Source organism: Gigantopelta aegis, chromosome 14 (assembly GCF_016097555.1).
Source record: "Gigantopelta aegis isolate Gae_Host chromosome 14, Gae_host_genome, whole genome shotgun sequence".
In the NCBI taxonomy this organism is placed as follows: Eukaryota; Metazoa; Mollusca; class Gastropoda; order Neomphalida; family Peltospiridae; genus Gigantopelta; species Gigantopelta aegis.
In genome coordinates, this window is record NC_054712.1 from 10,945,970 (window position 1) to 10,962,662 (window position 16,693).

General features: G+C 38.7%; 1 protein-coding gene across 3 annotated transcripts in view; it reads left to right on the forward strand.

Annotated features, from left to right (window-relative positions):
- The first annotated feature begins 1,751 nt into the window (after positions 1–1,751).
- Positions 1,752–16,693, forward strand: part of LOC121388296 (abnormal cell migration protein 13-like) — a 33,521-nt gene continuing 18,579 nt past the window's right edge. The window contains exons 1-2 of one of the 3 annotated variants that reach the window (XM_041519581.1): positions 1,752–1,825; positions 13,551–13,787. In XM_041519581.1, the coding sequence (XP_041375515.1) occupies positions 1,756–1,825; positions 13,551–13,787 (307 nt within the window). In that variant the 5' untranslated portion in view covers positions 1,752–1,755. Of the gene's footprint in view, positions 1,826–10,503; positions 10,711–13,550; positions 13,788–16,693 lie in introns of those variants that run through there. The other 2 variants (XM_041519582.1, XM_041519579.1) reach the window with 2 other exon arrangements.

Consider the following 16,693-nt stretch of genomic DNA (forward strand, 5'->3'; position numbering starts at 1 on the left):
CGACAGCTTCCATGACGTCGGAGCAGAAATCGGGACTCGTCACTGAACCACACCCTGTCTCCATCGCAGTTGAGGCCATTGTCGATGAATCTGGCACCACTGCAGTCGGAGTCGACGGTGTTGTGGTGTTAAGATGACACCTCGAACTGGACGTCTGGCACGAATTCCTACCTCACGTAGGCGGTTCCGTACGGTCTGGTCGATATCCTGCGCAAACCTGGTATTGCTGCGGCTGTGGAGGTGGCAGTAGTCAATCGTTCCCGAAGGTGGCGTACCCGGATGTAGCGGTCCTGCCCGGGGGTAGTGACCCGTGGTCGACCGGATCTAGGGAGGTCACGTGTTGATCCATGTTGCTGGTAACGGTCCCACAGTCTGGAGATGGTGCTTGGGGACACCATGGAATGCCCTGGCAACGGCCGTTCTGGATTCGCCTGCGTCTAGTCGGCCGATGGCATTGTTTCTCTGCGGTTCACTGAGACGTGGCATGTCCTGGATTGTCAACTGTCGGCCAGATATAACCCATTTGTACCCTTTTGCGTTTCTTGTTTTGTAGAGTATATGTAAAATGTCACTTGATGATAGAGGCCACTTTTAAGGTCCCTATGGGTTGTTGTTTTATAGAAGATTGACAGTAAACTTAAGATATTATAGTAAAATAACTTACATAGAAACTTGTTGAAATCCCATTAAGAAGATTTTCTATGATTTCAAGAGGAGTCATTATTCTATGGGGGTCAGTTTTCAACGTGTGAGGGGTCGTAGTACTACGGGTTTTTCAGCTGGGAGTTATTTTTCTCCTGTAGAAAACTGACTCCTTTATCCGTAGAAATGTGACCGGGGAGTCACTATTCTACGGAGTCAAAATACCACGTTACACCCGGCCTCGATGGCGTCGTGGTTAGGCCATCGGTCAACAGGCTGGTAGGTACTGGGTTCGGATCCCAGTCAAGGCATGGGATTTTTAATCCAGATACCGACTCCAAACCCTGAGTGAGTGCTCAGCAAGGCTCAATGGGTAGGTGTAAACCACTTGCACCGACCAGTGATCCATAACTGGTTCAACAAACGCCATGGTTTGTGCTATCCTGCCTGTGGGAAGCACAAATAAAAGATCCCTTGCTGCTGTGTGGTCCTTAACCATATGTCTGACGCCATATAACCGTAAATAAAATGTGTTGAGTGCGTCGTTAAATAAAACATTTCTTTCTTTCTTTAAATATAGGCGTAGTGCGTTTATGACCATCTAAATGAAAACAGTATTGGGTTAAAATACTATGCAAAATAATCCTTATAATAGTTTATAATTATTGTTTAAAAATGACTAATTTTGGGATACAGATGACAAGAAAAGGCGTTTAAAGTCCAACTTTAAAAATTTCCCAGGACCCATCTACACATATCGGGCGCTACGCGCCCTCGGGCAAGGCACTTCATGCCATGCTTAATAACGAGCTTGATCATTGCCCCTTTCAAAAAACATGCCGACGAACCTGGAGGGCGTTCCTTAGAATAAATCTCTGGCGGAAACCATGGGCTTATAAATAGATATGGACCCACACACACCCAATGTGGGTGCCCCCCCCCCCCCGCCCCCCCCCCATATAAACCCTGGTTATGCCAGTGGTTATTGGGAATACAGAGTACCTAGTAAAATAAATGTGAACTGTGTAGCTATTAATAGTAACTATTTAATTAACTATAATTATAAAGTTAACCTTAAATATACAGTGGAGGAATTTGCAGAACAAAACAGAAATGGCGTTAGAAATACCCGTATTGGTGATTTTAGCTCTGATGCTATCTCAATCTTTTGCTTATAACAAGTGTAAGTAATATAGGTTAATAATAATAAATTCATTAGTGGCGCATTCAACAAAAAACCCGGTGTATTTGTATTCTGAATAACAGTAATGGTGAACTATATTTAAGAAGCAAGGAACGCCTTTTTTTAACGCCGGCATTCAGGGGCGGGGCAGACGGTACGGCCGTACCACTTTTCACAGATTGTGTTAATGTGTGGGTTAGGCTATAGGCCCTAGGTGTTGTATCAATGAAAATTTTCTTCACAGGTGCATTTGAAGGGAGAGTCTGGCAACCTCGACCCGTACCACAATTCTTTACATTGTGCTGCGCCCGCGGATATGTTAACATCGTTAAGGTTGACGACAGTCACTTTTCGCACCCTTGTTTTGGCTTCTTACACAATAAATATAACTTATCCAGCGGTAATTTTTTGATATGATATATTTGACAAAAGGTACATTTTATTTCGTTCATCTTTTCAAATTAAACTTAATATTTTGCCCAGAATTATGAAAAATAAAAACATACCGAACTGTAAACTTTAAATAGCAATTGTGCGTCATCAAAGAAAAGCTATGACGTCAAATGCAGAAGTTTTGTTGACGGGAGTATTTTTTATTTAAAAAAATAAAGCAATGTTTATGGTAAGCATACTTGCCAACGCTACCGTTTCACGCGGTAGGCTACCGATTTCTTTACTGTTGTACCGTCTACCGCACTTTAAAGCTATCCTACCACTTTCAGCCTAAAAAAATAAAAATCATAAAATCATACTGAACTGTAAACAGCGTTGTTTTCTCGCTAGGTATAGAATTTTGAGTCTGGATTCAAGGTTAGTAGACCAGTTTTTATTTTAATGTGGGGAATTTCAATGGCGTCAATATTTCAATGACGTCACCTTACATATCTTTACAATAACAATAAACTGGGTATCGTCTCGGCATGTATGATGGCGTGGTATGTATTTTGACGCAGTATCTTTAAATAGCAATTGTGCGTCATCAAAGAAAAGCTATGGCAGTCAAATGCAGAAGTTTTGTTGACGGAAGTATTTTTTATTTGAAAAAATAAAGCAGTGTTTATGGTAAGCATACTTGCCAACCCTACCGCTTAACGCGGTAGGCTACCGATTTCTTTACTGTTCTCCCGGCTACCGCACTTCAAAGCTATCCTACCACTTTCGACCAAGCAAAAAAAAAAAAAAAAAAAAAAAAAAAGATTTAAAGTCGCACGCTCTAGATTCAGCCCGCGAAAATTAATTCTAATTTTGGTTAATCTACAAAACTGTAACACACTTAGATCACGTTTTTATAAAATAGAGTGAAAAAGAAGGTTTTATATCGATACATACCATGGGAATCCCCGTGCCCTAATTAATTGAAATGATTTTGAGTTATTATTCTGATGTCACCGGTAGAAGCACAGAAATGCCCATGTCACGACAAATTTTCCAGAGTGCACTCAGACTTGGGGTGCGTTCCTTTCACCTCTCCTGGGCATGTTCCAACTGTTTGTCCTGGACATTTGCTAGTCGGCACCGGGTACTAGTGGCTAACCTATTGTTATTAGCAATTAGATGCACCGTTTATTATTGTTGGTAGTAGTAGTAGTAGTGGTAGTGGTAGTAGTAGAGGTGGGAGGCACTTCCCCTCCCCAGGACGAAAATGTAAGGCTTTTTTTTGTCCTACTCTATTTAAATAAAGTTAACAATATAGCTTGTGCTCCCCACCCAGAGCCGGATTAAGCAACTGCGGGGCCCGTAGCAAAACATAGCATAGGCCCCTACTACTGGCTAGTTACAAAAGTAACCCCCCCCCCCCCCCAACCCACGCCCACTATTATCATAGCTTTACATACAACATAATCACACCTTAATGTTTGAACAATCAGTCAGATGTATTGTCGAAACAAAAGGAATCTTGCCAACAGTATTAAAAACCAGTGCAAATGCCATTAAACTATAATGTAACTGCATGTATGCCCCGAAAACGTGGGTCAAAGTTTAGGCCAGTAGACAAGTGTGATTCAGGCTTAGATTATCAAATTACCAATGACAACACAGTCGCGCATGCGTTTTTATGCCGGGACAGAATTTCTATCTGTCGATTGCACGCGCCCTTCACTTTTAGCACGCCGCGCTCGTATTGTATAAAGTTTAAACTAAACTGAAAAAAAAAAAAAAAGGAGATCCGCGGGGCCCCTGAAAGCGCGGGGACCGTAGCATTTGCTACATCTGCTACGTTGTTAATCCGGCACTGTCCCCACCCCCACCCCCAAGGTTGTATCCCCTCTCCAGATATCGTAAGACTTAGCAAAATTATTGGTTTTAAAGTGCTGTGCCAGACCATACACTAAAATTTCAAACTCCACAATTAAATGCTTTCTTAATTCATTGCAATAATATTTTACACCGATATGTAAATCAATAATTACGAAAATGCCCCATAAAAGTATTAAAACATCACTCCCGTAGAACACTGCCGGAAACGACCGAGTAAAATTATCGGTAAAAACATTTGCCTGTAAATAGCCATGACGTCACGAAGGGAACGCGCTTCACAGAAACCTACCACGAGATGACTTCCAGCGCAAGCGAAAGTGGGACCGACAGCGACTGCCAGTCTCATTGATCATGCGATTCTTCTTTCGATGATGAATAGTATAGTAATGACGACTGGACTAATATTTGTGCAACACAACAAATAATGCCTTATCAGTTTGAACCTGGAACATCTTCCGATGAACCACCGGCCTGACAGATGACGATGAAAATGGTCGTGGAGACTAATACCACTAATTTACAACTTTTATTCTTGTTTTGTTCTTTAGCTTTTCGTGCGAATTATTTTGCTACACTGTATGTTCTAATACTTGTGATGTAGTAGAGAAGACGATAAATAACTCTTGAATTCTACCAGTCAAGTGGACCCGATATCGGTAATTTTAAGAAATAAACAAAAACGACTGTTATCCGTCCCATCCCTCTATGAAGATGGGGGGGGGGGGGGGGGGGGGGGGGGGGGTATGAACAATTTTAGTTTAGTTTGACGTAAAAAAAAAGAAGTAAAAGTGTTTTGGAAATAACAAAACAATACTATTTTTTGTGTGTAGTTGTGAAAACAGTCTGCTCAGAAAGAAATAACTTATAGCACATTCCATAGTATGAAAAAAGGTTTTCTTTGTGGGAAGGTATAGTAAAATTAATGTAATGTATTTATAGTCTGTTTTACAGGGAACGCCTTTTTTCAGACTATGGAATTTACAAGTCATTTATTTCTGAGCCGATTGTTTTCTAAGATGCATACAAAATCAGCTCTTTTTTTCTCTCTTTTCTTTACAAAAAAAACTCTACATTTTTGTAGGATGGGACGGACTAGGATATAGATACTTGTTTGTATTTTATTGTTTTAATGTTTTCGAACTGTGAAGAAAAATCTCACAAATGAACGAGATGCAAACGACAACAAATCGGATCTCGATGATTGCACGAACCGTGCATGAAAAAACAAACTGACCGGAGTTGAAAGCATAACGCAATTTGGGACATTGACGATATGCACCCCAAGGTCGTTTCGGTGTGGATGGCATCGGCTGTTGTCATTTGTTTTGTGTCGCAGAAAAATTGTTGGTACGGCATCTTTTTTTAAAAGCCATAACACATGGTATTCCCATATCTCGCTTAAGCCGACAAGCCAGTTCGGACGAATCGAAACTAAAGTGCCTGCAGTCAACGGTCTCCGGCATTTTCTTCCTGTCCAGTATTTTCACGTTGTTTTAATCAAATTTACACACAGATTATTCACAGCAACATTACTAGGAAATGCGTGAAGACTAAATTTATCGACTATCGAAAGGAGTTCCCGTCGTGACGTCACGGATCAAATCTTACGGAAATTCCCGAAACGAATTCAGCTGGTTCTGTTTTTCAGGGGAATATTTTTAAATGGAAAATATACCGGTATATAAAAATTTTACATTTTTTTTTACATTTTCTAATCATATTAAATAATATCTTGATTGATATAGCTCAATACATCATACATCTGGAACAGCACTTTAAGGGTTTGTAACGTTTTGTATTGAGATACTTACTTGTCTGAACTTTATTGTTAATGAAAACGTTTACGAACTGTGAAGAAAAACCTCACAAATGAACGACAAGCAAACGAAAACAAATCGGATGTTGATTGCGCGAACCGTACACGAGAAAACAAACCGAACCAAAATGATAACGGTCACGTGGTATACCAACGCCTGTGACGTTGAAACGGGAAGATCCCCTCTAAAAATAGATTAGACCTTGTCTGCTCAACGGTTTTTTCTCAGACGCGCGTGCGTTTTTAAGAAATACGAAAAATGCATTTTGTGGTATTACAAACACCAGGATTACCAAAAAATACTTCAGGTGAATGGAAATGTATATTCTAAATAATAAAATGTAAGTAAAGTGCAATTTTATTTGTGAGAAAATGGGTTTAATAGCGAAAAACAACGACGTAATGGTTAACAACTAGGGTGTGTCCCTTTAAATCGATATCACATAATGATTAATCCAGCTTATTTCAGTAGGCCTAGCTACGAGACAGCACTCCGGCTAGTGAGTCGTGACTAGGTCTAGAGTATGCCGCGTCGTCATGGTAACCTGGTTCCCTCAGTTTCTGCTGGCGGCCTCTGGCGGGAAACTTTATATTAAAAGCGGCTCTTTGGTTGGCTGCACATAAACTATTGACCAATCGAAACACAAGAAACATATCCTCCCAAACCCTCCCCCAATAAGCTCCCTCGTAGTGCACCTACCACTTTCTAATTCTAAAATGTTGACAAGTATGGGTAAGTATAAACTATTAAAAATACCATGTAACTAAAAATACTATTTTCTGTAAGGCACTTTTTAACATACATGAACAAATCTGTAGGCCCTATCTTTAAATTTTCACTATGAATTTTACTCACCTACTGCACGAGACATTGTCGTCTGCTACTAGTGAAATAATCATAAGCTAATTATATCACACTACGTCAATCTATTTCTATAGACGTCCGAATGAGTCCCCTGTCCTTATTTTGCATGCCCTGCATACGATTATATTCGGTTAGGATTAAACGGCGTTCAAGTGCATATTACATCTTAAAATAAAATCTATTCAACAGGAAATGTATAGTGGACATTGTTTTAAATAATAGTAATAATAATCAACAAACAAAACACCTCTAAGTGTTGTCAAATTTACCCCACTCTATCAATGTACAGTGACTGTTTGCACTGGGCTATATGGTTTACATGTGAGGATAGTGTTAAAAATTATTTTAATGGTGATATTTTTGGCGTGTATTATTAATATGGAATTTGTGGACCACCACACAACGTTTCCAGTTGTTTGGAGTTATTTTTCTTAAATATTGGTCATTCAGAAGCAGTGGCGTAGCGTGGGCAAGACAAGACAATAATTTATGTACACTTGGGCCGTTGCACAACGGCATAGGAGGAATATATACATATATAATTTATAACATTCACGTGACAAGATGTTTGATAATAAACATATACAAAGACCAATAAATAGAATTCTATAAGAACAATATGTATAACAAAAACTCTAAATGCATTAGATACATGTACATATTTAAGAACATATTTATTCACAAACCACAAGTTTGTGTTCATATAAATATAATCTGGATATACATCATGTGTGGCCAAGTACTTATAAGCAAACATGTCATCGTAATAATAATTATATATTTTTATTTCGTTTGGTTAGGGACGTTTAAAGTTACTAATAATTACATTTATAAAATATGCTAATATCTTTAATATTCCGATTCGCTTACTGTTCATTAATTCTTTACATTTATAAGTACTTGGTCGTTTATAGTAATATGAATGTATATACTGGACCCTTAAGTCATGAACAAAATTACAAACAGATAATGAAACTCATCGCCAATATCATTGACGTCGCATAGTGTACAGTCTCTCATCTATAGGTATGTTATTCCAACGACCAGTTTCAACGGGTAAATAATGGTTAGACGTTTTAAATTTTATGATAACTGACCATAGCTTTTCAGGAAGTATACTAAAATAATTTTCGAGAAATAAGTTTTCTTTATATAGCTCGTAACCTTTCCTTCTCGATGATTGTGATAAGATATTTCTCCATATTTGTAAATATTGATCGTATTGCCTTTGATTTGTTGCGAGTGATTGAGATATCCATACATTGCTCATTCCTAAGTTATCCAAAATGTTTTTGATAGCGGTGATCCAATTATAGTTGACTCCGTTAGTATGATGATCATTTAACATAGCTTTGTATAATAAGAAAGAGAGTTTTGCTTCTTTTCCTGATAAAAGCCGTGCCCAGTAGCATATCATTCTTCTATGTATGAGTAATTCAACTGGCATTCGTCCTAGTTCTCCGTATAGCATAAACAAAGGTGTTGATTTCTTAACAGGTAAAATATGTCTAAAGAAGTTGATTTCTACAGAGTTAAATATATCATTTCTCTCGTGCCCCCAAAATTTCGCAGCCATATAATAAGATTGGCAAGACCATCGAGTCGAACATTTTAAGTTTTCATTCAGTTGATAGATGGTATTCCTTTGATTTCGTTAATACAAAGTACAAAGCTTTTGTAGCCTGTTGACTAAGTCTGCTCTTGGTAGTTCGGAAGTTATTTAAAAGTAATTCCTAAATATTTGTATTAATTAACATTTTCTAAAATAGTGTTTCCAATCTTAAAAATATGTTTACAGTCTTTAGCAGTTCCGTTAAAAATCACTATTTTTGTTTTGTTACTATTAAAGCCGCACACCCTAGTTCCATCCAGCGAAAATAAATTATAATTTGGTTAATCTACAAACCTGTATTACACTTAGATCACGTTTTTATCAAATGGAATGAATGAATGTTTAATGACACCCCAGCACGAAACATACATCGGCTATTGGGTGTCAAACTATGGTAATGCAAATAAATAAAGTGATGATCAACATCAATATAAAAATTCAAGACTTAAACAAAAACAGTGTAAAGAACTGTGCAAAAACACAAATATCACAGAATTTTACGGATACTGAATTTTACTCAAAACTTCAGTTTTGTGCTGTATTGGCCATTCTCAAAGAGAATGTTACATCCCTGCACCACGGTGAGGTTAAGCAGGTTTTATATCGATAAATACCATGGGAATCCCCATGTCCCAATTGCTTGAAATAATTTTGAAAGTTAGTATTCTGATGTCACCGGTAGATGTCGCTCGAAGCACAACAATGCCTACGTCACGACAAATTTCACAGAGTGCGCACAGACTTGGGGTGCGTTCTTTTCACCTCTCCTGGACATGTTCCAACTGTTCTGTCCTGGTTGTATCCCCTCTCCAGATATCGTAAGACTTAGCAAAATTATTGGTTTTAAGGGTTTGTAACGTTTTGTATTGAGACACTTACTTGTCTGAACTTTATTGTTACTCAAAATGTTCACAAACTGTGAACAAATATCTCACAAATGAACAACAAGCAAACGACAACAAATCGGATGTTGATTGCGTGAACCGTGCACGAGAAAACAAACCGAACCAAAATTATAACGGGCACGTGGTATACCAACGTCTGTGACGTTAACACAGGAAGATTCCCTCTAAAAATAGATTGGACCTCGCTTGCTTAACGGTTTTTTCTCGAGTGCGCGCAGAATTTTAAGAAATAAAAAAAATGCATTTCGTGGTTTTACAAATATCAGGATTACCAGGATTACCAAAAAGCACTTAAGGTGAATGGAAATGTGTATTCTAAATAATAAAATGTAAGTAAAGTGCAATTTTATTTGTAAAAAAAATGGGTTTAATAGCGAAAAACAACGCCGTAATGGTTAACAACTAGCCGTAACTAGGGCGTGTCCCTTTAATTTTAAGTTTCCAATCATTGCAATACTGTTAAAACGTATTTAAAGTATATTGTAGGTCTGCTGCACTTGTTGCTAATAAGGCCGTATCTTATGCATATAATAAACAAAGGATGTGCATGGCAATGTCTACCGGGCTTTCTTGATTATCTGTTTTAATTCGGATTCCGGGGCGGTTGCCCTGGGCGCAAAATTCTGGACTGGTGGAAGGGACTCGGGGAGTGCTAACGGGGCGCAATACTTGCCTTGCCCCGGGCGCTGGTAACCCACGCTACGCCACAGTTCAGAAGTTGCCTGGATGTTCCGCTTCAAAATATATACCGCATCAAAAAGGTTAGAATATTACAGTATACAGTATACACAAGTAAACTAAAATTGAAACTAAAAATCTCACAATATATTGAATTTAATGTTTATATTTTACTGATATTATATATACATTAGGTCATGTCTGTCAATAATAAGAAACTACGCGAGATCGTTGCTTATCTGCGCCAAAACCCATACCGCGATTATACATGACGTTTCCGTTTTCAGCTGTTTTGTTTGATCATTACTAATGCACTGGATGTGTTTGAAAACAAAAATGTAATTAAAAATTGTACCATTTACGACGTTGATTTCCAAAGGTTATTTAAAACTGGTAGACATAATACAATCAACCAAAGATCAAGACGTCATGTAAAGGGGATTACTCTGTACATGTCCGAAACAGTATCCACCTGAAACATGTACACAGGCATATGTGTGACATAGGGGTGGGCAAAATGTTACTATCGGTTATGACCACCACGATCCTTGATGACAGATTGACAACGGCGACGCATGGAAGCAATCAAACGTTGCACAACACGTTGTGGAATGTTCTGCCACTCTTGCTGCAGTGCCGTAAGAAGTTGCGGAAGTGTCTGGGATGGTGGATTCCTCTGGCGCACCCGCTCATCCAGTGCATCCCATAGATGTTCTATTGGGTTTAAATCCGGCGAACGGGCAGGCCAAGGTAATGTCTGGATGTTGTGAGTGAGTGAAAGGATTTACGTGCATATATACCACGAGGGTTTCACGCACGCCTATCATGGGCTCAGTCTCTGACTTCGCCAGTGACTGAGTCCATGACGGGGAGGGGGGGGGGGAATTTTGAAGTGGGCGGAATTTGGAATAAAGCCATTTAGTGATGATGATGATAACTAGTTTAACGTGCCCATATTCCACTAGGGTTTCGAACACGCCCATCCCGAGTCCGACCTCCGATAAGATCGGTGGCCTGACTCGGGATGGGGGGGGGGGGGGGGGGGGGGGGGGGGGGGGGGGGGGGGGGGGGGGGGGGGGGGGGGGGGGGTGAAAATGGGCAGAATTTTGAAAATAGAAATTAGTAAAGAAGTTAATAGATTAAATAAAAAAATAAAAAGGTTACAAGCCAAAAATAAAAAAGAATTGACTGCTCGGCCGAATATTTATATAATTTGGAACATTTTAGAAGGACAGTCCAAAATTAAATAAGAGAAAGAAGAGAGGATCGGACTATTTAATAATATCAAAAAAAAGAAGAAGTAATTTCGACATAAAATTTTTAACGCAGATCTAAAAGTTTAAAGTCCGATCGATATGTCCACGCGAGTGGCATCTACGGGGAGGTGATGATGTTCCTCTCCTCAAAGTGAGGCACCAGTCTCCTGTAGCTGTTGGTGCTAAGGCAGTGGACCATCTGTGGGTACTGGGCGCCGGTGACGATCTTCATGATTCTGTGGATGGTGTTGTTATCCATGTCATGGCTGAGGAATCCCTGTCGGTAAAGATCATCCCGGCGCGACGTCACTACTATAGCTTCCACTCCCCGTAGTTTGACCGTGTGGATGGCGACCTGGTGGCCATCGGGAAACGTCTTGAAGTTTTCCTCGTAGACCCCGCCTGGCAGTTTGTCGGGGTCAGTGACGTCTCCCACCAAGTACTTAGAGTGCTGGCCTTTGATCTTCCGCGCTGCCACTCTCCAGTCACCCGAAGAGGAAGTAGAAGGCCGCGTCTTGGCTGGTTGATCCCCCGGGGGGCGAGGGGGGGGGGGGGGGGGGTCACGGCCTTCCTCTTGACAGCCCCAACATCCAGAGTCGCCGTCGCGGAGTCCCCCGGGGGTGGGGGTCTCGACGCAGACGAACGACGAGCGGAGCCATTTAGTGATGATGATGATAACTAGTTTAACGTGCCCATATACCACTAGGGTTTCGAACACGCCCATCCCGAGTCCGACCTCCGATAAGATCTAAGTGCTAAGTGCACTGGTCTTCTAGGGAAATTTGCTGCCTCCCTCAGCCGATTATCAACTGTCTGGTCAGAAATTCTGCATAGTCCAGGGATTTGTGTCGCTGTGGTTGTTGCTGTTATGGTTCGATTTCGAAGATGACACACCCGGATGTATCGATCTTGAGCGACAGTGGTTACTTTGGGACGACCTGACCTTGGTCTGTCATTAACACTTTGAGTGGTGTTGTACCGTGCCCATAAAGCAGAGATGGTTTGTCTGGAGACGCCAAAGTGCCTTGCTACAGCTTGTTGAGTTGCCCCTGCTTGCAATCTCCCAATGGCATTATTGCGTTGAGCTGACGTCAATCTTGGCATTATTGCGTTACCTACAGTGCCGTTATGCGGTCAGTTTGAATCACTTCTGATGTGGTCTTTTATGTCCCACCAACAGTGGGAAGCGCAAATAAAAGATCCCTTGCTGCTAATCGGAAAGAGTAGCCCATGAAGTGGCGACAGCGGGTTTCCTCTCAAAATCTGTGTGGTCCTTAACCATATGTCTGACGCCATATAACCATAAATAAAATGTGTTGAGTGCATCGTTAAATAAAACATTTCTTTCTTTTCTTTCTTTTGATTCTGTAAAAATAATCCTATAGCATTATTTTTACCAGTGTCAAGTCTCTTTTTTTGAAGAGTATATTTATTGTTTACAACGCCAAAACAAGGGTGCGAAAAGTGACTCTCGTCGACATTATAATTTTTCCCACAGGGAACGCCTTTTTCATACTATGGAATTTAGGCATACTACAAGTTATTTATTGCTGAGCCGATTGTTTTCAAAATTGCAAAGAATATATATATATATATATATATTTTTTTTTTTTTTTTTTTTTTTTTTAACATCTTTATAGGAGTATGGGACGGACATTAGTCGAGTTTTGTTATTAATTTTTACAGTCAAATTCATTGTAGTCTCTAAAAGCGATATTTATCACCCATTACAGGACGTGTGGTGTTAACTTCTCTGTCAAAAGTTGGGTGCACCTCGAACTTTGACCCAGCCGGAAGTTATTTGGTTTATAGGTATACTTTGAAATATAGTCACAATAGTCACATCGTTTCAGCGATTCTGAATTAGTATCTTCTATCTCAACTTGACTGGCAATGCTAATGAAGCTTAATTCGAGCTTATCAACTTCCATCTTCATAACATGTTTGAGGTGCAATTACAATTGGAGCGGAACGTAGCCCACTGATAAAGGTCTCGCTTGATGCGCTGTCGGCATAGGATCGATCCCCGTTGGTGGACTCATTGGGTTATTTCTGGTTCTAGCCTGTGCTCTACAACTGACGTATCAAAGGTCGTGGTATCCTGTCTATGGGATGTTGCATATAAAAGATCCATTACTGCAAATCGGAAAGGGTAGCTCCCTGCGTGGCGGCAGCGGTTTCCTCTCTTATTAGTTGAGCGGTACTTAACCATATGTCCGACTCAATATAGCCGTGCTGAATGCGTCTTTAAATAAAGCAGTCCTTCCTTCGTTTGTTCAAGTGTTTCAAGCAGTTGATTTTGCTCAAATATGTTGAATGGCTTTTTGTTTACAGATTTCATGGATAGGAATTGCGACAATAAGTTGGTGCTCGATGGAGCGGGGTCGGGAATATTGGAACTCACTAGCTCGTCGCGTTACGCCCGCAACATGAACTGTTTCTTGGTGCTAACGGCCCCGCCAAATCAGAGGATTCTGGTCCGACTGCTTAAACTGGATATACATTCGGGCCTTGACCCGTGCAGTGACTGGATACAGCTGGTCGACGGCTCGTCCCCGAGTCATTCAGATGGTAAGATGTTTTTCATTTGTATTATTATTTATGGTTGACGATCTCTTATGATTTAAAATCTTAAAATGGGCCTTTAACTTAATGGCAAGCACCTATAAACTTAATCCCACTACCCCCTTTTCCTTTCTCTCCTCTGAATTCCATCTCATTTCTTCTCGATCTGGCAACGCCTCCTATCTTTCAACTTCTTTTGCTGTTCACCTCCACATCCAAGTCCTTGTCTCTCCAACCGCGACAGGTACTTGTCTCTTGTGGCTATCTATGCCACACACCTGTCATTCCCCATCAACTCATAAACATATTTGATAATTTGTCATTTGATTTATATTATATATATATATATATATATATATATATATATATATATATATATACAGTGTTGTAGCTAGGATTTTGATGGGGCAGGGCGCTAATTTAATTGTAGGGCATTTTTAACGCAAAAATCTTATTTTTGAGGCAAGTGCTGGATATGATCGAATATTTTACATTCATAAATATCATACATGGATATGTAGAAATATCTATGCTGGTTTTAATTTACAAAACGTTTTTGGAGGGAGGGGGGCAATCAATTTCTAAACCCAAATTTATTGTTCTTAAATTTGGATGTTTGATGAAACAGTACATTCATCGCCGAATGCAATATTATTGTACTAATATATTAAATATAGACATTATTAAAAAAAATCTCGTTCCAGCCAGTGCAACACGACTGGTATGTGCCATGGTATGTGCTATCCTGTCTGTGGGATGGTGTATATAAACGATCCCTTGCTGCTAAAGGAAAAAATAGCGGGTTTTTCTCTAAGACTAAATTTCAAAATTTCCAAATGTTTGACATCCAATAGCCGATTATTAATAAATTAAAATGCTCTAGTGGTGTCGTTAAATAAAATCAAACTTTAACTATTAAAATGTTTTACAAAAGGTTGGATCACCTAAAAAATCCTATTCTTTTTTCTAGTATATATAGTATTTATACCATTTAATATCATGCCCTAATGTAATTTAAAATAAATAAATGAAATAATTAAAAGAAATAAAGAAATGAAAAAAAAGAAGAAAAGAGAATGATTAGAAATAAATAAAAAGAAATAAAGAAATAAAAGAACAAACAAATTTAAAACATTGACATAAAGATATATTTGTAACAAGTTGCTCACTGCATTCAAAAACGGCTATTATTGCATATATAGATTTCATTAAATAGCAGGCATGCTTTTAACAAAACACAGTTATACCTACATAGACCAAATAACCAGTGTTGCTAGTTTACTCTGTGCCATATTATAAAGATGCAATCAATGTGTCATTGATAAGGACTACTGACACCAGTTAAAACTATATGTATCTTGGTCTGGGTATTTGCAACGGCAAAAATTATTTTTAAAATTTCGCATTTGACGTTCTGTCGAAGTTTATCATGATGCCTACTTTCAGCTAGGTGTTTGCTAGGTGGTGTGTGGTTATGTGCGTGACGGTGTGAGGATTACTTCACATTCCAGCTTTGTAAGACTGCCTGTCCGCTCGTCTTCAGTTATATCGACTAACAATAGAAGAAGAAAAAACATACCACGTTACTGCTATCGGCTTTCACAACTGGCCAAACAATGTATTGTCAAACGTTTTTTAATTGGGAATTCAGACTCGTAACAACACTGTACACGCTTTGACAGGAAACAAGATTATGTATTTATTATTTGACAATGAATTAGGGCAGGGCGGCGATAATCAGGGGCGGTGCGGTAACAAATACGACAGGGCGGCGCAAAACGCGGGCAGGGCGCAGCGCCCCTCTATTTATTGCTAGCTAGAACACTGTATATATATATATATCAAATCAATATTAAACAATTATGCAGAGCCACACATTTCTAACTTTTGCAATATGTAGAGATGGTCTTTGTGATAGTGCTACAGAAAAAAAAACTAGTGTACCAATTTGTTTTAGGTCATAGTTAATTTTACCACAGGGTTACCACACTAATATAAATATATTTCATTTACATTATGAATTTTAATCATGAAATATTAAATGTACCATTTTAACAAGAGCATATGAATTTAAAGCTTTTGAATGTTATAAGCTGTGGGAATCAGTTTGTATCAACACGTACCGGTGCAGGAGTTCAAAAAAGGGATATAACCGACGTTGTATCTCTTGCCAGTAAATATCCTATTTTGTAATTATTTTTAAAAACCTCTACTAAAAATAAATGATTTAAAACGAAAATTTCACATATAATACTTATTCAAACCCCCATTAAAATTTAATTCAAATTATATATTATTAAATTTGTATATCTTTCTTATTATACTGACAACAAGAAATAGTCAGGGGGGCTAGAGCCAATATTTTTTTTTTAAACAGTCCAGAAAGATATAATTTTGTATCATATATTTTCTGAACCTGGAACATGTCTAGTTTATGAAAAGTAATGCTACCGACGTAACAATCCTGCCTTTGAATGCTACAGATCAAATTGTGATCCCACACTCATGTTGATTTGAATGAAAAATTTCACTTCTAACATTTGAATCGGTGACTGGAGTTAATGTATACTTTGACCTAAAACAAATAAGAACACAATTACTTTTGGTACCAAAATGTTCTAAGAATAAACAAATTCGCTAAACAAAATGTCAAAAGATCTAATAAATTAATTTGATTAAAAATGTCATTTTGAGATTTCAAAAAAGAAGAAAAAAAGCCATTTTATTAGCAAAATGAAAGAAAAGTAGAGATTTTAAAAATATATATATCTGCAACAGCGATTTGAATGCAATTTGTTTATATTGCTGTATATGATGCTCTGGATTATGTATTTGTGTAAACCTAGATAGTGTTATATTTTAAAGGGACAGTCCTGAGTTTGCAGCCATTGAAAAAGTTTGCGATAACAGAG